This window comes from Sparus aurata, chromosome 20 (genome assembly GCF_900880675.1).
Source record: "Sparus aurata chromosome 20, fSpaAur1.1, whole genome shotgun sequence".
Taxonomy (NCBI): Eukaryota; Metazoa; Chordata; class Actinopteri; order Spariformes; family Sparidae; genus Sparus; species Sparus aurata.
The window spans coordinates 14,396,019-14,406,215 of NC_044206.1; the positions used below are offsets into that span (position 1 = coordinate 14,396,019).

Sequence of the window (10,197 nt, forward strand, 5' to 3'; positions counted from 1 at the left end):
TCACTCAATTCCTTTCACTTCTGCTGGTGATTTTTTTGTCTTTCAAGAGGACGGATAAAGAAAGCATCATTCAAACCCTTCACTGAAGTTCAGAGCTTCACTGACCTGCCATGCCTTGTTGCGGTTGTTAAGCTACAGTTGGACGACGTCTGTTACAGGGTGGGTTTTAACTCATAGTCAACAGGTAGGAGACTATGTTGCACTGATGGCTGGTACTTCAAAACAAGTTGCTGTTAAAATGTGTCCAGCTCGATCAACGTGCATTAGCGATCAAATCGATAAATGTATTCTTAGAACATTGTTGCAATGCTATCTGATGGAGAGCTATGTGCTTTGCATTTTCTCTTTTTCCATGAGTCAGTGAGGAAGCGCCTGTCTGGCCTCATGATAGCGCGGTGAGCCCCCCTCGCTGCCTGTGTTTGTTCATGTCTGGGCAGCTCAAGTACATGACACCGAAAATTATCAGTCTTGTGCAACAGAAAGCAAGCAGAACCTCAGAGACACGGCTGGTGTCATTAACTTCAAATCATGTTTCAAAATAAGGGGTTTTGCTCCACATTGAACAGGAGATAATTCACCACGAGCATAATGTTTTTTACACGAGCCAACTTTTTTTTTTTATCAAGACACTCATCAAATCCAAGAAACCCCATGAAACATAAATCATTCTCTCCATGTCCCTTCGACTTCTCTCATGACCTTCAGGCTGAATTATTTTCTGACAGTGGGGCTCCTTGGCTTGCCATCCCTCACTGACCCAGAGAGGTTTTTACAACTGCTTTCTAGCCTTGATGCAGGATAACGCGGGGAATTTATCCAAGGAAAACTCTGGGAACAGCATAGAAACTGGCCGTGGACCAACCCTGGCCTCTGCAGACTCAACCTGACCATTGACCTCACACAATAGAGCTACAAAAAAACCATGAACATGTTAAATGTGTTGTCCTCAACACTCAGACAAAATCTGCCTCCCTCAGACGACCTTATCTATCCTTTTGAGCCCTTCAGTCGCCAAATCAGAATCTACACCGCTTACCGTCTTAATCACGGTGACATAACAACTCGTCTGATGCCCCCAAAAAAATCTTCCACTGCTGTTTTTCTTTCGGCAACAACATTTAGAGCTGACCTCCCACTCTTGCCTCCTCTTACATCACTGTCCTCATAAAGTCTTCCAGTCAACACACAGCTCCTCTCCCTACATGGTAAGGGCCAGGAGGAGGGCAGTAATGCTGGGAGACAGTTCAGTCTGGCATCTATATTACCCCCTGACATGCAGCTGAAATCCATCCAAGTTTTTCACATTTAGGCCACAATCTACAAAGTGTTTGTTTATTCTTGTCAACAGATGTTTCATAATGATGATAATGTTGCTTTAAATTGCTCCAGATGCACTGAAGTACCTGCAGGTTTTCTTGAAAAGTCTATTTTGATAGATTGTCAGTCGGTCAGTCCACCGCTTTGGCCCAAGCTGACACATCAAGACAAATATGACATCGATTAGCATTAAATTTGGCACTGATGTCTCAGGGCCCCCTGAGGACCGGCCCTGATGACCCTGGTAATCCTCTGACTTAATCGGGCAGCACCAGCAGATTAAAAATGATATCTTATCCAGTATTAAATCTCTTCAGGATGGATTGGTATGAGCATTCATTGTCGGTGTATGACTTCAGTGATTCCTGACATTACGTCTTGCATCACTGTAAGGGAGATGCAAAACCAAATATAATAATGTAATAAAATACTAATATTTTGTTAATAATAAACAGATGATAATATAAATTATACAGTCCAGCAAAGATGGATGGATTTGGCCATGTGCTTCTTTTGTTCATCTGGTTGTTCTTTCACTTCAAATGTTAGCATGCTAACGCGCCTAAAGTAAGACTGGTACTGGGGTAAATGTCGTACCTGCTAAACGTCAGCATGTTAGCATTGTCACGGTGAGCGGGGTTAGCATGCTGCCGTTAGCCTTATGCATCACATCACTGAGTCAAGCCTGAGGGAAAGGCTGACTGTAGGCTTGATAAGTCTGGTTCATGTTCTTGATTCAAAAAGTTAGATTTCATCATTTACCATTAAGTTGTGTTCTCAAAGAGCCAGAATCAATTAAGTTGAGTTAATGTCAGTAAATGCAACTGTGCTTATGTTAGCTGCCAAAATAGACAGCAGCTTAACAAAACTGTTAGTGTCGTACTAAAATGTTTGCCAAGATCTACAGGAACCATCATACTGCTGATTTATTTCCTGCTTTATAGGCCAGCAACACAATTTTACATCCTATTCAAACTTTGCAGGAACATTACTGTGATTTACGATCCCGCATGCTCTCTTTGACTCATAAAGTCCAAAAATGATTAAAAAAGCTGTTTGAACTTTGTTTCTTCTCCAGAGACATAACTTAACATAACATAACAGAATGTCACCGTGGCAGCGATTCAATGTTTTTAGCGTCCGTTGGAACACTAAATCAGAACCACTTGTCAAAGTATAACAATTGTATACACGAGACGATGTATGTTTGTGTGTCTCCGTGTCAAGGCGAGCGACCCACACAGCTCGTTCGTCAGTGTTTGAATATACATTTGCTTCTGTGTGTTTCTGCAGGATCAGGTCTTTACACTTGTATGCACGGTCCTTAATTGTGTGTGTGCGCATCATGCAGCTGTTTTTTGTGTTACTCACTGTCAAGGCAGGGGGCGCAGACAGTCTGTGCGGCTCCGCATCGTCTGACGACGCCTTCGCCAGGCTGGCACTGCAGACAGCATTCTCCGCTGGTCGTGTACTGTCCCGACGGGCAATCCTCCTTATTGGCCAGAGCGCCAACCTGCCAATCACAAGCAGAGACACACTTACACCCATCTGTATTCATAAGATTAACAACACATCAGTCCAGCATTGTGCAACAGTGTTTTTTTCTTTGTTTTCATTCTATCCAGAGAAAGCTACAAACATCAGTAATTTCATAAGAAAAAAGAGAAACACAGACAAAATACTCTGTGAACCAGAATTATTTCTCTTTCCTTTAATTATATTGTGCCCCCCCCCCCCCCCCTTTTGATTTATTTTGGAACAACTAAACCAATGGTTCCCAGAGAAGGACCCTGCAATGGGAAAAAAGAAAACAAGGATTTAACAACACAAAACTATCCATTGTTGCGGGTTCTCTCTCTATTCTTCATGTTCTTGCGAAATGTTGAACAGCTTTTCCCTAACAGGCGTCTAAAAATATACAAATGGAGCCAAAAAATCTCTCTTTGGCTGAACTACTGAGGTTGTACAGATTAGAGTCACAAAGTCAAAAAGTTTTGAAACCGCTGACCCTGACCACAACTCTCATCTGACCCTGTGAGACTGAGCATAAAATCTTAATTCTAGTCCCACATCATATATGTGATTTTTAAAGGTGCAGTGTGTAGTTTTTGGGGAGAAATTCAAATCAGAAGAGAAAGATCTTCGTTGACTGGCCAAAACAAACTAAATTAACAAACTCTCTTAATTTGCATTAAGAGGCTGAATAATCCTAATAAACAAACTGATCACACAACAACACAATTTCATACTCTTTTACTATGTTTATACGTAGCGGACCCTGCCACCTTTCTAGCTTCAAACAGTGTTCTGGGGATCTTATTTTCCTCTGAGGACAGCTTGTTTATTCAGTCATGAAAAAGATAAATATTTCTGAATTTTGTATCATTACCTCGTTGATGTCGCAAATATTACAATTCTGAGTTTGACTTTATTCTCCAAAACTACATAGTGCCCCTTTAAAAGCGCCAACCACAGTTTCACCCTCAGTCCAAAAAAGTTGGGGCGCTGTGGTCCTTCTCGCTTTGCGTGTTGCAGGAATCAAATTCAAAATGAGTGTGTATTTGCAAAAAAAACCCCTGAAGATCAAACACAACATGTGTCTTTGTGCTTTTTTTCAATTGAATGTGGGTCAAAAATGAACTCAATTCTCAGAGTCAGACTTGTAATAGAAGTAAACAAAATCACCCTCCCTGACCAGCTACAGCTGTGTTATGTTGTATCTGAATCCTTCAAACAGCAACTTGCTGAGAGTTTTATCTTTCAGTGTTGACAGGTGAAGATGTTTGTGCATGAGAGTGCGTACACACTTGCGCTCACACGCCCGGGCCTGGATTTTTCCCAGAGTCGGTGTTTATGTGAATTTGCGTGACCCTTTCCCGTCACATCACACTAAATCTTTTTCCCTTCTCACAGCGGCTCTTTTTTTTTTTTTATCTTCTAGCTCACCTTGATCCCCCCAAAACAAACCCCCGATAAAGGCAGCGATTGCCCTCTGACACGGGGGGCAGGAGAGGTCTGTCTTTCATTCTCTCCAGACACATGAGGAGTGATTGCTTTGGGTCATCGTTTATGACTAAAAAACGATCTTCTGCGAACAAAACAACAGGAAGCCAACAAAAAAAAAAGAAGCCACGTCTTCCACTTGTTAAATTACAGCTTCCTCTTGCAGAACATCGAGCAACGTGTGAGTCATTTTCTCTCTTTACCGTCTTGGATATTTTGCATGTTTGCCTGCTGAATGTTAAGAGTCCGAATGAGCGACACGCGACACAATTAACTCAGTTCAGGTGTGTGTGTGTGTGTGTGTGTGTGTGCGCGTGCGTGTCTACTGAGGGGTGCATCAGCGCGAAGGAGGTACCCTCGACATAAATCGCTGGGGTTCAGGTGTGTGAGGAATGCTGCTGACAAGAGAGAGGAGCTCTAAAAAAACATTGAGTGTCCCCTCAGGCACCTCTGAGTCAGCTGGCAGGTAATGACACACACACACCCACACACACCCACACACACACACACACACACACACACACACACACACACACACACACTCCCTCTCGGTCCTTGATGGTGTCACGGCCCATTCACCTTCAAGTCTCTGGTATTCAGTCATCCATGTAATCCATGTTCAAGAATGTAATATTGAAAGCATGTCTGGTGTAACATGCCTGAGGTTTTCCAACAGGAAGACTTTTGGGAAACAAAACAATTCCCCAAGCTGATAGTTCAAAAAACTTTCAAAACCGAACATCAGAATTAATGTTGGCAATGAGTATTGCCCGGCAAACCGAGGATATGTCGAAACTTTGTGTTTCTTTATGCTGAAACTTGAAATTGCTTATGCTGTGCTTATGGGCTAGTTAGGTTTAGGCACAGAAACCACTTGATCATGGTTGGAAACGTTCATGTTTTGGCTCTGTCAACACTAATACATATGGAAATAGTCCCGACATCTCATCAACTGCATTCGGTTTTGTTGCCATGAACACAGTGGAAATTGTCCTGATGTCTTGTTGGAAATATCAGTTTTTTTGTTAGGAAAATGTCCTTATCTCTGATTCAAACAAGTGGGTTTCGTTACCACTGACATGACTTGTAATGTCCCTATGACTCGTCAGATAGATCCAGGTTTGGTGCCACTAATATGGCTGGGACATTTCCAAACACCTCATTAAAAATATTTAGTGGTTTCAAAACAACAGGTTGTAAAACTTACCTTCCCTGAATCTGTAGCTTTAGTTCTGGTGATTTTTATGTTTTAATTTGAATGAAACTGAATGTATCCTCCCACTGAATCTGCACAAAATATATGTTTTAATATTTTTGTTCCTAAAAAGTTGCTATTTGAGATTGTGCGGCAATTCAAACATTTCCCTATCTGTCTGCAGAACGTCACTGACACATCTGACTCTTTCTCTTCACCGCAGCACACTCTCTACCACACGCACACACACACACACACACACACACACACACACACACACACCTTACGCAACGAGCGCCCAATTAGAGATGAATCAAATCTATCACCACACACACTGTTCCCTTCCCTTGGACTGCCCCCTTAGACACTGCACACACCCATTGGCACGCATGCATTTGCACACGAGCATCAACAACCTCACATGTGAACAAACCTGCTCCAAAAATGTCTGACTGACACTTTTGAAATGACTCCGAGCGTTTTCTACAGAGTTTGGCTTGAACTCTCTTTCTCTGACCCCTCTCTAGCTCCGGGTGTGGGTGCAACACCGAGTGCATCTCAGAGAGGCTGAAAACCGAGATTCTGCAAGTGCATCGCTAATGACGGCTGAGCTGTGCATACAGATAAATTAATGGGTAATGTTGTTTGAGAAAGTAGCTTGTGGAATAAAGGAGGGGGGGGATGTGTTGTGGCTCGATTTTCACATTTCCTGTAATTGGTTCTTAGATGGGACTCTGAGGTTTGCACTCTTCAACTCGTGTCAGCCGATCCCCACGAAGCTGGAGCGAGATGCGAGCTGATGGCGCACACTCACAGATGCATCGCGCAGAAACACGACTTAAGAGCCAGACCAATCTTACTAATGCTCCAGTCAATCTTCAGTTGGTGGCACTTAACCTCTGGACCTCGGCTGTCTACACGTGTTAAGCCATTAGGGCTCAACCATACCCGCCTTCACATAGGCCGGGCCTAATTTAAGTCCAGGCATGGATCCCGAACTGCTGCGGGAACACAGGAGGGGGGGCAAAGAACAACTACTGATGCTCTCAGAACCCACTCTGGATCATCACCTGCTTGTGGAGGAGAGAGAGACGAAGAAGAAGAAGAAGAAGAAGAAGTAGAGAGTGTGAGGTGGATGGAAGAGAGGGTGATGGTGATGGTGATTGTGGTGGTGGTGGTGGTGGTTCAGGCTGTATCAATATTGCATGCCCTGGGCCAGCAGAGGATGCATACCCATCAGAGGGAGCAGCTGTCATGTTTCAGCGATTGCAGGTCTGTTTCTAAACCAGGACCTCGCGCAGCCCTCACTGACCATGTCCTGTCAAATGGGTTTCCTTCCTGCCTTCCTGCCCGCGGAGGCCTCGAGGGGAATGACAGATAAATCAGGAAGATTGTGAGCAGCGGCTCCCTCAGTGTTTTTCACAGATCCTCCGTTTAAAGATTTCCGCTCTTGATTTCTGCTAATGGAGGAAGGGAAAAAGTCACTGAATTCACCCAAAAGAACAAAAAACTAAAAAGCCCTCACTGCGACATTGTGCTCCATATGTAACTGAGATGGGTGGAACTACACATCCAGCAAGTAGAGCTATAAAGTGTCAACCTGAATGGCTGCTGCATACATACATCCGCTCTGCCTCACATTGTCAGAGACAGGGTCAGGTGCAAGGACATGTCTGCCAGACATCTTATTCCATGCATTTGAACGAGTGGCACCAAAAAGGAGATCAAACTGCTGACATGTAAGCTGTTAGAAAGCAAGTTAATGTCCCCTGATGTCCTGAAGGAGGGAAATCTGTGGAAAGTTTCCTCACAAACTCCCAACAACCTCATACTTACACACGTTTATTTGGCTGTGCGCGCATTTTTACGCAGGTGACAAACAACTTAACGCACGCTTCGATTGCGTAAGAGGCCACTCACCACTCCGAGTAACACTGCCACGAGAGCCGGATTCATCCTGTGTCTCCTTGTGTGTCTTCCCGCAAAGGCTCGGACCGGATCGGATCGGATCGGATGCGGCGCAGGCAGGCGGGATGCGGGAGCTCTCAGTGACTTCGAGGTGAAATCAACTCGGCTGTCATCGCTGCGTCCCGTGCGCCTCTTCTGAGTTCGCTTCTAGAAAATTTGAAACTCTCCCAAGTCACGAAAAAAAAGGTGTCAGTCCAGAGGCTGTGGCTGCAGACAGAATCCAGTCACAGAGTAAAACCCGCTGAGATTGACCCATTGGATGTTCGGCTCTGTGCGCATTCTCTCCTACTGGGCTCATGTGTCAGACGCGCTCAGCTCAACAGCTTCAGGGAAGGAGACATCTCTCTCTCTCTCCACGCCCACTACGCACACACACACACACACACACACACACACACACTTACACATACACACACACACACGGACCTTCTCTCTCTCTGTGCTCCGGGATGTTCCTGCTGAGTCGGACAAACCGACCACCTTTACATTTTTTATCACCTGACAAATTAAGTCTCGCTTAAATCGTCCGTTTAGGATGTGGTTTCCGGACCAGTGCCAACTTACTGTCATCTTTTCCTTCAACTTTCTCTCCCTTGAACAACTCCTAAGAATGAGATTCCGGCAGATTGTTTCTTGTGTCATTCTCCCTGACATACTGGGCTGACCTTGTTTTACTTCTCATCAGCGCCTGAGGACAGGCAGCCACATCCACACGCTCCTGCTTAATGCACCTTTAACCCAGAAACCTGAGATGCACACAGGTTCATGTCCAGAGCTGCATGGATTAGTCGACTAATCAATTAGCCAATCTACAGAAAAGTATTTACAGAGAATATTCAGGCAAAAAAAATGCAGAAAGTGCTCCTTTAAGCTTCTGGAACACAGAGATTTCCTGCTTTTCTCAGTTTTCATTAGTTATCATGTTAAAAAAAAACTGACAAACAAATAAAAACTGCTACAGTGGATATTTTTTCATGCTTTTATTTACTGGCCGCTCATTTGACCTTATATGAGCATCTATGCCCGACCTAGAGCCCACAACAGCTAATGAGTTATGGTGTAGACAAGTGACAAACTCTCTTCTTTCTCTTCTCTCCTGAGTCACTTACACACCATTCTCCAGATGATTGATTCATCGCGTAGCCAGTGAGATTTTAAATCCAGCTATGTTTGTGTCAGTTTTTAGAGCCCAAAACTTAGAAAATATGCAGACATATTTGGTTTAATGCCTTTTGCTCATCGACCAGGTTGTTTTTCCACTGAAAGCAAAATGGTTTGACAACAGCTCTGGATTTACTTTGGGCCAGGATACGTAGTCCCAGAGATAAGAACATGTTAAACTGAATAACTTTGATTTTCGTCCGACAAAACAAGACATTTAAACTCATCACCTTGGAATTTGAAAACTGGGGTGGATATTTTCCACCGTTTCCGCCATTTTATAGACAACGTGATTAATCGACAGTCTAGAACAGAATGGTTAGTTGCAGCATTAATAACATCTGCTTAATATTTGCAGCACCAAACATTCAAGAAAAGCAAGCTCTTTATTAAAGTACGATGATGTAATTGCCTCCTAAATCCCTCATCCAGCCACTCTACAGTCTGCCGTTTAAATTGATTACATAAAAACTGCATAATTGTGTTTCTTTACTATAAAACTGCTTCTTTCCCACCCTATTTTAATATAACTTATTTGTGGGAGTAAAGTGGAGTCACAGGATAACACTGCTGCCTTTATGCATAACAAGAGGCAACCTACTGTTGGATGACACCTGAGGCCAAATGTTGGCCCGATCTAAACCAAGCAGCACGATGTGTTCTGTGTCAGATCATGACTATACATGTCGTCCTGTTGTACACAGAGGAACAACAGGTTGATTTAAAAGATTCTGAATGTGTGTGATAGTGTGTCATGTTTGTGCACAGCCCTCACAGGCTGAATTTCCCCTGCAGCAAAAAAGATGGTCTTCTCTTTCCATGTCGCTTTCTTTTAATGGAGTTGACTATAATTGTTTTGGTCTAGCTCAAACAAGTGATGCAGTATGTTCAAGTGCACTTAACTAGTTGGCACTCATACAGAATCATTTCTGGAATGATAATAAAGCCCATTATTGAGATTATGACCCTGTTAAAAGAACCTTTAATTGATTTGCTTATCTGCTAATATTGGTAAGGCTTCAGCAGAAGGAGCACTGTAGGGTGTAGTTGAGTACAATTATTTTTTTGTCAGAAACTGTGAAAGGAGTTGGAACATACAGAAGTTGGAAAATCTTTCCATCCCCAATCTCCCATGGCTGAAGATCTCTGTTTTTATAAAAGTGGGTTATTATCGGTCATGGTTAAAGGCCAGATTGATAACAATTTTATGTAGGCATATCTTTCTTTTTGTAAATAACGCAACTACAGCGCTCATACAAAAGGTGCAGAATAAAAGTGTGCCTTTTCCTTCAAAACATTATTATGACTGTGAATCAATAAATTAAAAATGAAATAAGAATTCTGATGGCTGGTTCCAACTTCTAATAGCCAATGGAATAATGCCCTTGGTATCACGTGGTATCTGTGTTCAGTGATCAACAGTCCTGGTACAATGGTTGCCAATTTATGGAGAAAAAAAATTAAGTTCCACAGTATGCGCCCAGGATGATAGCTAGCTAGCATTAGCAATGTTAAAAAGCAAATGCTAGCTATGTTAGCTAAACAACTTGTTT

General features: G+C 43.1%; 1 protein-coding gene across 1 annotated transcript in view; it reads right to left on the reverse strand.

Moving 5' to 3' along the window:
- The window catches only part of ngfrb (nerve growth factor receptor b), a 31,599-nt gene extending 23,800 nt beyond the window's left edge, over positions 1-7,799 (reverse strand). Inside the window, exons 1-2 of the mRNA XM_030401319.1 lie at positions 7,436-7,799; positions 2,689-2,830 (exon numbers count right to left, since the gene is read on the reverse strand). Coding sequence (XP_030257179.1) covers positions 2,689-2,830; positions 7,436-7,471 — 178 coding nt within the window. The 5' untranslated portion in view covers positions 7,472-7,799. The remainder of the gene's footprint in view (positions 1-2,688; positions 2,831-7,435) is intronic.
- Between the last annotated feature and the right edge of the window lie 2,398 nt (positions 7,800-10,197).